The sequence below is a fragment of the Neophocaena asiaeorientalis genome, unplaced genomic scaffold, assembly GCF_003031525.2.
Source record: "Neophocaena asiaeorientalis asiaeorientalis breed wild unplaced genomic scaffold, Neophocaena_asiaeorientalis_V1.1 scaffold89, whole genome shotgun sequence".
NCBI classification, from domain to species: Eukaryota; Metazoa; Chordata; class Mammalia; order Artiodactyla; family Phocoenidae; genus Neophocaena; species Neophocaena asiaeorientalis.
The window spans coordinates 3,700,241-3,717,642 of record NW_020172592.1 but is presented as its reverse complement, the minus strand read 5'-3'; the positions used below and the strand labels follow the sequence as shown (position 1 = coordinate 3,717,642).

Below are 17,402 nucleotides of genomic sequence, written 5' to 3'. Positions count from 1 at the left end.
AGCTCATGCATCCCCTAGATCATCACCACAGATCTAGGTTTCTCCTACTTTCCCACAAATTAGCAGGACACACAATGACCGTATCTTTCTTACCATTAACTCCACTTCCCAAAAACTGTCAGCAGTTCAGAGGGATTAAGTTTGCTAACCATGTCCTTACAAAGCTAACATACTGTACTTGTACACTTCAGAGAGTCAAGTATTTGGCCAAATATACACATAATAGTGAATAAATTCACATTCCACAAAAAACAATGATGACTAGAGGTAATCTTTTTTTTTTTTTTTTGGTACCTGGGATTCACTGTCATGGCAAACCACTAAAATGAAGGTATTTTTACCCTAGAGCTGCAGGGATGCCCACAGGAACTCCTTGGCTCCTAACCTGCTGGCAGTGACAGAAAACAGAAGCAGCTTAAACCTGAAAGCTTCCCTCTTTTTCAGACAACATACATGTTAATAACATATGTAATGAATGAGCTGAAACTAAATATTCAAGTAGATGAAAAATTGACCTAATGATTCAAGAAAAGGCTAAAATAAAACACACAAGTTACATGGACACCACATGATCAGATCTAAATGAGTTAATATGGAAAATTCCTTTTCACTATACATCAACAAGAGACAAATCCAAACTGAGGTCCACTGTTATATTAGAAACAGTTTAAAATATTCTAAACTGAAAATGCAAAAGTTAGGGACCTAACTTCTGGTCCCTGATCTACCGCTGAGTAAATGAGAGACCTCAGACAAGTCATTTCCCCTCTTTTCATCCGGGAGAGGTTGGACTGAATGGGACCTATTATCACTGTGACCTACTGTCCTTCCCAGCTTTAAAATACGAGTCTATGAAATTGAAAACACAAAGATACAGTATTACCATGTTATTGTAATCAGATGGGTCATATGTGCTCTGTTTAAAAATCTTACAGAGTTCCATAAATTCTTCACTCATCTCGTGGATTTGTCCATTTAAAATTGCTCCCTTGGTACCGCCAAATTCAAGTCTTTCCAGCTTTTCAAATTCCAGTATGGTGACAAATATATCCTTTGAAAAAAACATCGTAAAGATTTTTCCACCCTCTTGAGTAGGAAAAGAACATTTTAAAGTTTCAAAGAAAGAACATTTTCCAACATTCAAAATCAGTGAGTCAATGGACACTTACATGACATAAAGTGAATATTAATGATGTAACTGAACTAAGTAACTGCCTACTTTTAAAATCATATTCCCATTTTCACATGGACTGAAAATTATCAAGCAGTACAGGCAACACCTAGCTTACCATAGTTAAACATTTGACTCTCTAATTTCATATCCTTCTAATCATAAGTCAGACGTCCGGGTGAGATCCAAAACTCATTTTCAGCCACCAACACTGCAGTGATGGGCTCTCTTATTGAAAAGGAGCTTAAGAGACTGTTATGAAAGGGTGATGCAAGTTACCCAGAGTCAGGCATTTGGCACTCAAACTTTAAGAGGCATTCAGGCTGCTTAGGTGATGAGAATTTTCAAAACATAAAGCTCTAATTTTGAATGAAATTCAACAAATCTATCAACAAAAAAGCCCAAACTTGCTAGAAAGAGTTTTACAAAGAAAATAAGGAAGTTCAAAATGAAAACAAAAACAAAAACAGAAACCTTAGCCAGTTGGCTCCATACAAGTTTTGGTGTGTAAGTTTACATGTATGTAATTCATGTTTGGTTTTTTGGCATTTAAAACATTTATAAAAGGCATGTTTTCATGTTCTTTTCATCTATTTTTATGAATAGTTATAATATTTGAATAGTATAACATATATATTTATATACTAAAAGTTACCATGATATTTTAGATTATCAAATGGGTTTTCAGCTATGGAATCCCAATAAAACCATCAAACATGTAAAGAAAAAAGGGGTTATTTTATAGCTTCCTGATTTACAACCATTTTCTAGGAACGTAGTAAGCTGTAGGACAAGGGTCACTGGTACATAGAGATTCACTTACACTCAGTATAATAAAATAATCAAAAATGAATTTTTTAGAAAAAGAAGCCAAAGCTTTAAAACTAAACAAAGCTTTGAAACTAAACAAACTAAAGCTTTTACTGTATCTTGATAGCACGGGCCTCGTAAACTCCTCATGAGGATCACCAAGAAAGCAGACTTCCCACCTCCCACCCAAGCAGAACTATTCCCTAAATCATATAAAAAGCTATAGGGTTTTCTGAAACAACTTACAATATGAATAAATTACAAGTCAATAAATGAATACCTCTATTTTCATGAAACGGTCGAGAAATTTGTCAAATCTAAGAAACACCAGATGAGACTGGAAATCCCATGGTTTCAGCTCCTTATTTCCCATAAAATAGCTTGCCAATCCTTCTCTATAGTTAAAAAAACAAGTTTTGAAAGTCTTTAAGATGTTAACGGCCACCTGCACCTTTTCCAGAGAGTCTTCAATTTCTCGCTTCAAAAGGTCTTCAGGCAAAAGGTAAGCTAGTGCCTAGAATTCAATGAAAGGAAACAATAATAAGAAAATGTTTAATAGTTTTCCTGAAAATGACTGTTTCAATGAACTGTTTTATTTTTTCAGTGCATGATTTTTAAATTACAATGTCTAGAATTGGGCCAGCAATGCTGTAAAACAGGAAATACAAATTCTAGAAATTCAGGCACTTAGGTTTCAATGACATACTTGCATACATTAGAGACTTCTACAGGAGATGCTGCAATTTCTGGAATTAAACATTCTGCCAATACTACATTTTTGCTAAGCTTCAAAGATACAACAACTGTGTAACCAGAATTTGCATGGCTATTCCTGGCAGCAAATATTCTGCACAACTGTTTTTTCATATAAAGAAATGTATAAGCCAGGAAGGGACATCTATCAGACCATGTATTTTAAAAATATGCTCACGTTACCTGACAGCACAAGGTCTCTTGAAAAGGTGAGAAAGAGCTAACATAGGTGATTATACCATTGGCAATTCTTTTAGGTTAGCAGACTTCTCTTCTGGGGGCTTAAACTCATTATAGGACATAAAATCTGGCCGAGATATGCCATATGAACTAGTTTTCAATAGTGGAAATGCAAAGGCGAGAATGATTATAGAAAAACCAGCAGATTCATGTAGCAACTCTCATAGAACCATCATTCAGTTCTTCCCTTTGCATATTTGTTATGAACTTTCACAATTTCCCTATTTAGGAGCCTCAGGAACCTATAAAATCTAATCCTGATGCATCTTCACTGCATATAAATTATAGGTTTAAACTGCACACCTTTAATTCTTCAGTTGCTTAAAAAGTTGTCACAGATCTCAATGGAGAAAGTATTGAAAGCCATTGGGTTCAACACAGCAGATAGAAGAAATGTTTTTCTAAATGTAGACATATTGTCCTCCATCTCCCAATAATGGCTATGGTTTTACATGCAATATAGACTCTGTGCCATAAATGTGTAAAGTAGTAAGAATATCATTCATTTGGTGTCTAAAAAGCCTACTAACTAGTTCCTTCAATTCTAGCAGATCAGGAACAGTGAACAGTGGAGACCATGGTCACCTGGACAGCACATGACCCATCTAAAGGGGTACGTGAAGCTCTAGCAGCTGACTGTGTCAATGGGGATGCAAGAGCCAATGCAGTGAGATCTGGCTTTTCAGTAGAGGCTGGGATGTTGGAAATTCAATGAGACCTACTCAATTTAAGCATCAGAAACAATTTTTTTTAAATTTCAAAATACTATGCAAAATAAAAACAGCAGTGCATTGATCCATTGGCCAAAGACAGTTGACAGAATGCCAGCTTATGACTTCTGACGTATACCACAGCAAGGGTTCAAATGTTTCATAAACACGTTGAAGTCTACAGTCACAAAAACAAAGTACATGAAAACGATATAAGAAAATTATAAAAGGCACATAAAATGTGTGATCACACAAATCATGCAACGTACAAAATTAAGAAACAACATGGTACAAGTGTATATTCAATGAATCACTGCAAATTTTTTAAAGCTGGTAATGCTCAAAGCTGCTGAATTATACTAAAACTTTTTACACATTGATAATAGCAATGCAATTAACATAATCTTTTAAAAAAGAATTTGTAAATATCAAATAGCGTTCAATAGTCATGACAAGATTGTACCCTTTGATCAACATCAGGAATTTATATTAAGCCAATTATCCAAGTTAAGGAAAAGGATTTCTGTATAAAGTTGTTTTCTGCATGTTGTTTGTAATACAGGAGGCTGGAAGCAACGTAAATATCCAACAATAGCAATCATTTTTCAAGAAGATAGTAAAAAAAAAAAAAGAATTATATGATAAAATGCATAAATACGTGTAAATTTTGGAAGAAGGAAAATTTTTAAATGCTGAATTCTAGGGTGATAGAACTGCAGGACTATGTCCATTGTTATAAATTTTATACAATAAGAGTATTTTATAATTATTCATATACTACATATTAATAGTAATTAGAAATAAAAACTTACATTAAAATATGGAGCAAAATGAGTAAGAACTCTGTCAGCTGGGTGACCTTGAGAAAGCTATTTATCTTCTCTGAACTTTTTTTTTAAAAAAGGGTTTTTTTTTTTTTTTTTAATACATAAAGTATCTACTAATAGCACCTATATCATAGTGTTGCCAGAGAATTAAACTCGTAGATTCTTGTAAAGGGCTTAGAAGAATTCTGGCAAATAAGAGGCACTATACAGTGCTTGTTAAGTAAGTATTAAAAATAAGTTAGACAGCAAACGACTGGGGGTGGCGGCAGGTGGTGCGGAGTTTAGCTCTTCAGAGAACCCGGGTATGAAAGTTGACTCATTGCCCATTTTTGATTCCTAACATGTTGGGGCAGATTTACTACAAAGTCCACTTGGAGAATCTAGGAAATCAGGTCGACGGAACCTTTGGACATAAGCCAAGAATAGTAACTAAGGAACAAGAGAAACGACATTATTTCCTTGGGAGCTTGGCAAACTCTGACCATTGACACAGCCTAGGACCCGGGGATAATAGGTTTATAGGCTTACAGGTAACCAGGGCTCCTTGCAAGCCAACTACAATAGTGAATGACAACATTTGAGGTTTCTACACTAACAGAGCTCTGCAGTAAAAGTTTGGATCATTCTCAAAATGAGATGAGGATCCCTCAAAAGGGGTTTGGGAGAAGCGGTGGTCACAGTGGTTAAACCTGCAGTAGGGATCCAAGCCATTAGGACGCAGTGCACTCACTTAACAAAAGAGCAAAACTGAGTCTGCACAACAGAGAAACAAATAGAATGAAGCCAGAAGAGATGCTAAAATATAGCAAGGAACAGACCTGTTATCTCCTATCAACAGCTGCAACTATTTTGTAAGGCAAGAGTTTGGAACTAACTTTTACTGAGTCTCTGTTAAATGCCACACATAGCATTTCATTGAGGTTCTCTCTTTTGATCTTTACAAAAGCCCATGAACAGGGCACTTACAAGTTGGAAAGTGAGGCTCAGAAAAGTGATTTAACTACTCTAAAATGGTTCAACTTGATCTTTTTTATTCTCAGCTGTGACACAGGGCTTGTGGAATCTTAGTTCCCTGACGAAGAATTGAACCCAAGCCCTCAGCAGTGAAAGTGCGGAGTCTTAATCACTGGACCACCAGGGAAGTCCCCTGGTTCAATTAGATTTGAATCCTGGTTGGTCGGAGCCCAAAGCCCTTTCCATACATCATTCCACTTCTTTGGAAGCAGAGAGGAAGACACACAAGCACACCTCAATCTCATATGTATTCCAGAAACGGTAAACTACAAGTCAGGAAACCTGTTCTTTAATTTGGATTTCCCCCTAAATGCTCAAGCAAAGTGAGCAAATGATATCTTTCAAGTTTCCATTAATTCACCTAATGGCACACAGTTCCCCAACCAGTTTCTGCTACAACACTGCTCTCTTTAACGTTTAGAAAAGAAAGGTTCTGGGGCCTGGGGCAGCAGAAGCTCCAAACAGCTTGCCCTGTCTATCAACAGACTTTCAGGGCTCCCAGTCCCCTCCAATTTTACCCGACTATGCAATGAAAAATTTTTAATTTCTATGTGAGTCATGAGGTGAAAACCACCACGAAGCATTAGACTAGATCAGGGATTTAGGTCAATCACAGTTGTCCACCCTTCTCTGAGCTAGTGATCCAGGCCTGTCCAAGATATCCTATCTCCCTGGCCACATGATTGTTCCAGGAGTGAAAATAAAACCCACTGGTCCAGAACAAAAAACAAAGTCAGCCTCTTTCCAGGGAAGTTCCTCTACTAGAAGGATATCCATCTGGTACTACCAAAAGCCACCTTGGTTAACACGTGATGAGAGCCTGAGAATCAAGTCAAACACAAACGAGCAAAACAGAGCTTTGAAATTATCATCTGTGTCCCCTGGAGCAAGCTAATCCTCAAGTCTTTGTACTGTTAGATTTTCCACTTCACATGAACTTAGACACTTCTCTTTTTCTGCTTCTTTGCCAGTTACAGCTGGAAACGATCCAATTCTCATAGGAAGCACTCTTACTTAGCAACTCAAAGGCTAAGCCATATGCACAGATTCTGATTCTCTGGCATCTGTTTTACAAAAACTCCTTGGTGTTCAGACACACACCCTGATATAGACCCTGCTATGGACTAAAGTGTGACACCCGCTCCAAAAAGTGCCTGTGTTGAAGCCCTAACCACCAATGTGACTACCTGGAGATAGAATCTTTAGGAGGTAATTAAAGTTAATGAGGTCATGAGCGCAGGACCCTGATCTGACAGGACTGTGGTTTTTTAAAAAGAGGAAGAGGGAGATCTTTCTCTCAGTGTGAGGGCACAGAGAAAAGGCAGCTATCTGCAAGCCAGAACACGACCATGCTGGCACCTGGATCTGGTCTCCCAGGCTCCAAAAATGTGAGAAAGCAATTCCTGAAAATAAAGCCACACAGCCTGTGGTATTTTGTTATGGCAACTCAAGCAGACTAAGACACACACACCCTCAACAAAGAATCACTGGATGATATGCCCTGCAAGTATCTTTTAGCTCTCAAATTATGAAATATTCTCTGATATTATGGACACAAGAGTAATTAAAGTTCCCACAGGATGAGGAAGCAGTCCAATTTTTTTAAAACATTTTGCAAGTTAAGTGAAGAGTAGAGAAACAATTATAAACAAGATTTTTAAAGATCAACCATGAATCAGAATTCTTTTAATATAATTCTACTACTATTTTTGGAGGATCATTTTTTTTCTGCCAGATTCTCTTAACTTACTTCCCTTTCCAAAAGTCTTCCCCCAGCCAGTGTTCCTGTGGAAACCAAAGGGAAAGCTACAAAGAAAGTACTACGTGTGTGTGCCTTTTATTAGAAGCTGCCTTAAATCTCTTTTGAAGAAAAGTAGGATGTTAAACAGAATCCAGTAACAACCTGTCCCTTGACTGTATCTGACTTATTTCCAGAGCTCCTTTGCCTTTTAGGATACAGTCATCTGGCCTTTGTTACCATAAAAGTCTTATGAAAAAAGAAAAGGGAAAAAGGTGTTCTGTAGACTGGATTTATTCATTCCTCCTTGATCTCATAAAACCTACCAAACAGCAATAATTCTCATTGTTCCTATGTTTTTCATGCTACGTACCCGGTCAATGAAGAGATTACAAAACTCTTGCAATAGAACTATAATCCGAACAGGGGTATTATAAAACGTGGAATGACTCCAGATCAGACAGATGGTATGAAATAATGGGGCAATTAATACACCAGTCTGTGGGAATTCCGTCTCCTGAACACATTGAAGGTGTCTCCTCAGGGGTCTCAGGAAAAGTTCCACGTCTTGGGCTTCGAGAAGAGCTGAAAGGAAACCACCGTTAATGTGAGGCAGCCTCTTTTATCTGAAGTCACTTCACAAGGTCAAGAGAACAATGCAAAACAACATGGCTGTACTTAAATGCTGCCTCTTTCTTTTTATATCACTTACCCTACCATTGACACAGGGCAGGTTAGGAAGGCTTTCGACACTGTCCAGCTGTAACAACCCTTCAAAGAGAACCCAGGCGTAGTTACTCACAAGTAAACAGCGACTAAAGACTCACCAGAAAGTTAACTCCTCCCACGCACTTGGTACCAGCACAACTGAATCATTTATTATCTCATTCTAGTGTCCTATAAGAGTAACTCATACCATGAAAAATTTTCCATTATATTATTACCCACAGTATAACTACTGAAATTGTCAAGCATGGGTGATGAAAATATTTTGAACTAGATAGAAGCAACAGTTACAGGATACTGTGAATACACTAAATGCCACCAATCTGTACACTTTAAAAACTTTTTTTTAATGTTAGGTGAATTTTACCTCAATTTAAAAAATTGTTATGCATGGTAGGAATAAGGAATACTTTTTTAAAAAGGTATATATGAAGACAACATTGAAATAGTTATGATTAATTACTGGTTAATCTAATCCAAATTTTCTCTTGATTAAAACTGGTCCTTTTAATGTACCCTAAATGGATCTCCATCAGACTTCACTGTACTCCTGAGGCTACAAATACCTTTGATTAACTGAAAATGGTCTTTATTTATGAAGGTAGGGAATGAAGGAAAGTAAATTCCTTAATTTCTGGTGTTATCCCAAAAGACTCCTGTCAGAAGTCAAAAACAAAACAAACTGCCAGACTCTTTTTTTTTTTTTTTGGCTGTCAGAGTCAGGTATGCACCCACCCATGTTGCTCTTCTTGACAGGTAACCAATTAATCTCTCCACCTAACAATAAAGACCTGAGAAGAAAGAGAGGGTCCAGGAACTATTTTTTCCTCAGATGCACTCACGTTTTGAAATTAGTGTTTTCATCAGTGTTAATTTCAAAATCCAATAATTGCATGTAAAGGTAAAGTGCCCTTAAAATGTGATAAGCACTTCTAGTGATTTTACAAAGCCTCGAGTAGGTCTTTGGGAGAGCCTTCTACCTCTGAGAATGGCTTTGGGCCACTTGTTCTACTGAAAGTGTTTTCTCCTGAATCTCCAGTCCATATGCTCACAAGGCTTTGAGGACCCCTGGGATTCATTCCTGGATAAGTTTTATCCACAGAAAATGTGAATATTACTACCAGAAAAAGTGCAAGCAGCTTCTGTTTATTGAGGGTACACTTACTATGTGCCTAGTACTCTGTGCACTGTATATTAGGTCTTCAATTCACTGGTCCTCAGCCAGGGGAGGATTTACCACAAGGGTCATTTGACAATGTCTTGAGACACTTTTTGTCCTCACAACAGGCATGGGGGGAGTGGACAGACGCCAAGGATGCTGCTAAATACCCTGCAATGAACAGGGTGGTTCCCCACAACAAAGAATTATCCTGCCCAAAACGTCAGTGGTGACAAGGTTGAGAAATAGTGCTCTAATTCTTGCAACAATTATACAAGGAAGGTGTTAGTATGCCAAGTTGGCCAACAGAAACCAGGGACGCAGCAAATTTAAGATGTACTGAGTGGATCTGGGATAGAAATACAGATCTAATGCCATCTTGTCTTAAGGCCTCTTTTCAAACAGAGTTCATGGAGAAAAGCCTAAAGAGATAGCAAAACATTTTCAAAGTAGATTTTAAGTATTTCCTAACCTTCCACGTTACATAGGAAAAAATTTAAAAATAATTTTCTCATGTTAGAAACAAAAACAAGCCATTGGGCCATGTTATCTTTCAATTTTATCGTTTAAAACTTCAGTATCACGGATCATATCTGTATTTGCTTACACACGTCTAAAGAAACAGAAACAGAAATAAACAAATTACGGAGGGGTGTTACGCCTGGGTGAGGTTGAAACTGGGTACTGAGAAGATAAGGAAACTTTTCACTTACACAATTTCCTTTTTAAATTAAAAATACCTATTTATAATTTGTGAGTTTTAACAACGTACATGCATTACCTGTTCAAAATTCAACAAACAAACCCTCCTCTCTGTGTGTTTAATCTTCACCAAAACCTCAATGATGACTTTGCGTGCTTATGAGTTAAATAAATGGTGGATGTTAAGCAAATTCAGAGATTCTACTGGGGAGTCACTGGACTAACTGCAGCCCAACTGTTGATTAGAAAGCCTCCATGCTGGGCATTCAGTGACCCGCTGCTAAACACCAAAGGCCTTTCCCCTCCACACATATACACTCTCACTGAAAGTTCAATCTAGAGCCTCTGTGGTAGGTACTTACTATATACCCGAAAAATGGTTTAATATAGCCGGAGAATAAACGGCAGATAATTAAGATGGACTTATCATTAGAAGAGTCAAGTGCAGTCATTTCATGAGCATGCTAAGGGGAGAAGGGTAGAGGAGGCTGAGCAGACAGTCAGGAGTCAGATCAGGAGGGACCACTGATGCTAGGCTAAGGAACACGAGTCTTACCATTTTCCACAGCCATGAGGATACCCTTCAAAGTTGGAAAATAGCTGCTTTGCTTATTTTTCAGGATCTTAACCATCTTGAGGACAATGGGAACCTGAAGCTAAATTGAAAAAAAAAATATATATATATATATAAGCTAGATTAATGACTAAATAAATGCATTCTGCAATAAAATATTTAAATAATATTCCATTCATGCACAGTACACACAGTATTTAATACTCAAAGACATACCTGGTTTCAAGTTAAAAATAATTTTTTTCCTTAAGACTGTATGTTATTTTACATTTATAGCTCTTAATTTGTATTTTCAAAAAGCCTGTTAATATACATTTTATTATACATGTAAAATATTAACTTTTCCGTATAAAATCTGTTTCAGAAAATCTCTAACAGATAGGTGAACATGTGAATGAATGTCGTAGTTTTTAGAACATTAAACTGAATAACTTCTAATGGCAAACACCAGCAGAGGAACCAGTTAGTTCTTCCAAAGTTGCATCTCTCCACTAAGCAAAATCTACTCCTTTCCCAAATTAATTACATCAACTAGATTAATTAAATCTTACAATCTTCAACATTTCCCTTGGGAACTACTCTTTCTTTGCCACAAAGTGTTTCCAATTACTGTCAAAATAGTCGCAAAAAGGCAAAATTACTTTTAATTCCCATTAATTTTAAGAATGCATACCATACAGAACTTTAGAATAAGAAAACGGACAATTAAGTTGTTCAAAGACAGTGTATTAAACCTTTAACATTACTGGAAATCATGGCTTTGGAGACCAAATTCTACAACTGACTTTGCTAATTCAACTGGCAAGCAATTTCTAGGGCTCTCAACTTACTTGATCATAAACGAATGCTAGGTTCTCTCTCCTCATCATCCAGAAATCCAGTTCAGTTTGAGGATCTGAGTGAAGACCATTCAGTAAAGTCCGCACTAAATCTTTCTCTACAATTTCTTGGATTTGATGCGACCATTTAATAACCACTGATTCAATTGCATGGAGTACTGTCCTTTCATTTGGCTCTAGTCTACAAACACTAAAATGATTAAAAATACAAAAATGAATCATTTCATCCAAATAAGGATAGGACTTGAATTTTAATAGGTATTTTATGACTCCATAAGCTAGTTTTCTAAATATAAATTCTTCAAAATCACATCTATTATTTTTATAGCCTCAATTTGAGTTGTGACATTGTTATTCTGTCATGGGCATGTCTCTAACATTTAAAAAATTGTTAAAGAATCATAATGTCCTCAAAAACATTTTACTAGAAGAGTACTGTTGACATTATGGCAATTGGTACTGCTTGCTTTTTGCACAGTCTGCTTTTAGAAAGAATACTTTGAAAGGAAATAATATATATGGTGTTTCTGTACATTATTTTTTAAAATATGCTGTAGTTATAATAATTCTGATATTTTGCTAACAGTTTGTTGGGGGTATGATATTAAATGGGTGTGTTGGCTCTCCATGTTGATATCCTGTGTAAACCATATCATTACGTACTTGGTCTCTGAATATTTCTCATCCAGGTCAACATTTTCTGCAATAGTGGGAACTGGTAGAAGAGTTCTTCTCAACATTTTGCCCCTAAAAATATGCATTTTATTTTTCATGATTTCTATGTGACGTTCCATGTCTTGTGAAATAAAACAGGACCAGGATTTATGGTTGTTCTTATTAGAAATAATTGGCATTAAAATCTAGAGAAAGAGAAACATTTTAAAAAGCAGTGAAATTAATTTATACACAACGTGCTCCTTCAAAGATTTTCTTGTCACACAAGATCAGCAACAAAACCACCCAATTTCAATTTCATAAATATCCTCCTGTGATATCAAATCTACAAAGAGATGACAAAGTCAGTGACCCATTTAGATTTAATCAATTAGACAAATTCAAAGTGGAAATACTATACTACTTGTTCATTCATTTACCCATTTATCAAACATTTATGGAGGCTCCCAATAACTTAAACTCTGCATGAAATAAGCAAAATCATGTCAAGTAAGTAAACTGCTTTCTTAATGCAAACTGTGCACACAGGCAGGTATAGTAATGTAAAAAATCTTCTTGAATCACATGGAGGCAAGAGTAAATTAATCTTCTCCAGCCCTGGGTGACATCCCAGTGGATTAAATTTTGATAGAAAGATGTTCATTCAATCATATGAACCTTTTTTGAACTCCTTCCACCATTAAGTTGGAAATACCAATGAAATTATATGTGTGAAAATACTCCAAAATTATTTTGTGTTCCCAAAGCCCAGCATATCTTACATAATTAGTAAGAGTTTGTTGAGTTAATGAAGTTGGTCTCTTCTTGCTTCCTCACTCATTTTCAATATGTACTAATTAAACATTTTCCTGACACAATCTGTCCAGACCATCAGCATTACCTATAAAATTTCCATTAGCTAAAATGCTTAGAAAATAGGTATTCCACCTTTTTAAAGCTGATTTTGAGAACACAACCTTCTAGTTAACTAAAAACAAACTGAATTTATTTTATTTTCCAATGGGGATAAAACAAATCTTTCCAAATTGTATTATTATTACAATTTCCTGCTTTGTACCCACTACTTGTTGAGCTAGGAGATTAGTAAGGAACAGTGTGTATTCCATGGAAACAGCCTAAATGTCCATCAACAGATGAATGGATAAAGATGTGGTAGGGGAGGAGCTTCAAGATGGTTGAAGAGTAACACACGGAAATCACCTTCCTCCCCACAAATACATCAGAAATACATCAACATGTGGAACAACTCCTACAGAACACCTACTGAACGCTGGCAGAAGACCTCAGACCTCCAAAAAGGCAAGAAACTGCTCATGTAACTGGGTAGGGCAAAAGAAAAAACAGAGACAAAAAATAGGGACGGGACCTGCACCAGTGGGAGGGAGCTGTGAAGGACAAAAGGTGTCCACACACTAGGAAGCCCCTTCGCGGGCGGAGACTGTGGGTGGCAGAGGGAGGAAGCTTCAGGGCCACGGAGGAGAGCACAGCAACAGGGGTGCGGAGGGCAAAGCGGAGAGATTCCCGCACAGAGGATCGGTGCTGACCAGCACTCACCAGCCTGAGAGGCTTGTCTGCTCACGCGCCGGGGCGGCCGGGGGCTGGGAGCTGAGGCTCGGGCTTTGGTCGGATCACAGGGAGAGGACTGGGGTTGGCAGCATGAACACGGCCTGTAGGGGGTTAGTGCGCCACGGCTAGCCAGGAGGGAGTCCGGAAAAATGTGTGGAGCTGCCGAAGAGGCAGGAGACTTGTTCTTGCCTCTTTGTTTCCTGGTGTGCGAGGGGAGGGGATTCAGAGCACCGCTTAAAGGAGGTCCAGAGACGGGCGTGAGCCACGGCTATAAGTGTGGACCCCAGAGACGGACATGAGACGCTAAGGCTGCTGCTGTGGCCACCAAGAAGCCAGTGTGCGAGCACAGGTAACTCTCCACACCTCCCCTCCCGAGAGCCTGTGTAGCCCACCACTGCCAGGGTCCCGGGATCCAGGGACAACTTCCCCAGGAGAACACACGGCACGCCTCAGGCTGGTGCGACGTAATGCCAGCCTCTGCTGCCACAGGCTCAACCCGCACTCCGTGCCCCTCCCTCCCCCCCGGCCTGAGTGAGCCAGAGCCCCCGAATCAGCTGATCCTTTAACCCTCTCCTGTCGGATCGAAGAACAGATGCCCTCCGGCGACCTACACGCAGAGGCGGGTCCAAATCCAAAGCTGAACCCCGGGAGCTGTGAGAACAAAGCAAAGAAAGGGAAATCTCTCCCAGCAGCCTCAGGAGCAGCGGATTAAATCTCCACAAACAACATGATGTACCCTGCATCTGTGGAATACCTGAGTAGACAACGAATCATCCCAAATTGAGGAGGTGGACTTCGAGAGCAATGATATACATATTTTATTCCCTTTTTCTCTTTCTGTGAGTGTGTATGTGTATGCTTCCATGTGTCATTTTGTCTGTATAGCTTTGCTTTTACCATTTCTCCTAGGGTTCTGTCTCCATTTTTTGGTTTTTGTTAGTATAATTTCAGTGCTTCTTATGATTGGTGGATTTGTTTTTTGGTTTGGTTTTTCTCTTCTTTCTTTTTTTTTAAATACCTAAATTTTTTTTTAACTTTTGTTTTTTATTTTAATAACTTTTTAATTTAGTTTTATTTTATCTTTTTCTTTCTTTTTTTCTCCCTTTTATTCTGAGCCATATGATGACAGGCTCTTGGTGCTCCAGCCAGGTGTCAGGGCTGTGCCTCTGAGGTGGGAGAGCCAAGTTCCGGACATTGGTCCACCAGAGACCTCCTGGCTCCATGTAATAGCAAATGGCAAAAATCTCCCAGAGATCTCCATCTCAATGCTAAGACCCAGCACCACTCAACAACCAGCAAACTACAGTGCTGGACACCCTATGCCAAACAACTAGCAGGACAGGAACACAACCCCACCCATTAGCAGAGAGGCTGCCGAAAATCATAATAAGGTCACAGTCACCCCAAAACACACTACCAGATGTGAACCTGCACACCAGAAAGACAAGATCCAGCCTCATCCACCAGAACATAGGCACTAGTCCCCTCCACCAGGAACCCTACACAACCCATTGAACCAAATTTAGCCACTGGGAACAGACACCAAAAACAACGGGAATTACGAAACTGCAGCCTGCGAAAGGAGACCCCAAACACAGTAAGTTAAGCAAAATGAGAAGACAGAGAAACACACAGCAGATGAAGGAGCAAGGCAAAAACCCACCAGACAAAACAAATGAAGAGGAAATAGGCAGTCTACCTGAAAAAGAATTCAGAATAATGATAGTAAAGATGATCCAAAATCTTGGAAATAGAATGGAGAAAATACAAGAAACATTAAACAAGGACCTAAAAGAACTAAAGAGCAAACAAACAATGATGAACAACACAATAAATGAAATTTAAAAATCTCTAGAAGGAATCAACAGCAGAATAACTGAGGCAGAAGAACGGATAAGTGACCTGGAAGATAAAATAGTGGAAATAACTACTGCAGAGCAGAATAAAGAAAAAAGAATGAAAAGAACTGAGGACAGTCTCAGAGACCTCTAGGACAACATTAAATGCACCAATATTCGAATTATAGGGGTCCCAGAATCAGAAGAGAAAAAGAAAGGGACTGAGAAAATATTTGAAGAGATTATAGTTGAAAACTTCCCTAATATGGGAAAGGAAATAGTCAATCACGTCCAAGAAGTACAGAGAGTCTGATACAGGATAAATCCAAGGAGAAACACGCTAAGACACATATTAATCAAACTATCAAAAATTAAATACACTGAAAAAAATATTAAAAGCAGCAAGGGAAACACAAGAAATAACATACAAGGGAATCCCCATAAGGTTAACAGCTGATCTTTCAGCAGAAGCTCTGCAAGCCAGAAGGGAGTGGCAGGACATATTTAAAGTGAGGAAAGGGAAAAACCTACATCCAGGATTACTCTATCCAGCAAGGATCTCATTCAGATTTGATGGAGAAATTAAAACCTTTACAGACAAGTAAAAGCTAGGAGAATTCAGCACCAGCAAACCAGCTCTACAACAATTGCTAAAGCAACTTCTCTAGGCAGGAAACACAAGAGAAGGAAAAGACCTACAATAACAAACCCAAAACAATTAAGAAAATGGGAAGAGGAACATACATATCGAAAATTACCTTAAATGTAAATGGCTTAAATGCTCCAACCAAAAGACATAGATTGGCTGAATGGATACAAAAACAAGACCTGTATATATGCTGTCTACAAGAGACCCACTTCAGACCTTGGGACACATACAGACTGAAAGTGAGGGGATGGAAAAATATTCCATGCAGATGGAAATCAAAAGAAAAATAGAATGGCAATTCTCATATCAGACAAAATAGACTATTTTTTTATTTTTATTTTTTTTAATTTTAATTTTTTTAACATCATATAGAGTATAATTGCTTTACAATGATGTGTTAGTTTCTGCTTTATAACAACAAAATAGACTTTAAAACAAAGACTATTACAAGAGACAAAGAAGGAGACTACATAATGATCAAGGGATCAATCCAAGAAGAAGATATAACAACTGTAAATATTTATGCACCCAACATAGGAGCACCTCAATACATAAGGCAACTGCTAACAGCTATAGAAGAGGAAATCGACAGGTACACAATTATAGTAGGGGACTTCAAAGTTTAAAATCAAAATCATATCAAGTATCTTTCTGGACCACAACACTATGAGAATAGGTATCAATTACAGGAAAAAGTCTGAAAAAAATACAGACACATGGAGGCTAAACAACACACTACTTAATAACCAAGAGATCACTGAAGAAATCAAAGAGGAAAACAAAAAATACTTACAAACAAATGACAATGAACACAACGACCCAAAACCTATGTGATGCAGCAAAAGCAGTTCTAAGAGGGAAGCTTACAGCAATACAGTCCTACCTTAAGAAACAAGAAGCATCTCAAATAAACAACCTAACCTTATACCTAAAGCAATTAGAGAAAGAAGAACAAAAATCCCCCAAAGTTAGCCGAAGGAAAGAAATCATAAAGATCAGGTCAGAAATAAATGAAAACGAAATGAAGGAAACGATAGCAAAGATCAATAAAACTAAAAGCTGGTTATTTGAGAAGATAAAGAAAATTGATAAACCATTAGCCAGACTCATCAAGAAAAAAGGGAGAAGACTCAAATCAATAGAATTAGAAATGAAAAAGGAGAAGTAACAACTGACACTGCAGAAATACAATAGATCATGAAAGATTCTCTACTACCCAAAGCAATCTACAGATTCAATGCAATCCCTATCCAACTACCACTGGCATCTTTCACAGAAGCAGAACAAAAAAATTCACAATTTGTTTGGAAACACAGAAGACCACGAATAGCCAAAGCAATCTTGAGAATGAAAAACAGAGCTGGAGGAATCAGGCTCCCTGACTTCAGACTACACTACAAAGCTACAGTAA

The 17,402-nt window shown here is 37.9% G+C and overlaps 1 protein-coding gene across 1 annotated transcript in view; it reads right to left on the bottom strand.

Annotated features, from left to right (window-relative positions):
• Positions 1-17,402, bottom strand: part of DNAH11 (dynein axonemal heavy chain 11) — a 307,654-nt gene that overhangs the window by 281,316 nt on the left and 8,936 nt on the right. Inside the window, 6 exon segments of the mRNA XM_024738428.1 lie at positions 884-1,051; positions 2,262-2,495; positions 7,637-7,848; positions 10,407-10,506; positions 11,255-11,444; positions 11,927-12,123. Coding sequence (XP_024594196.1) covers positions 884-1,051; positions 2,262-2,495; positions 7,637-7,848; positions 10,407-10,506; positions 11,255-11,444; positions 11,927-12,123 — 1,101 coding nt within the window.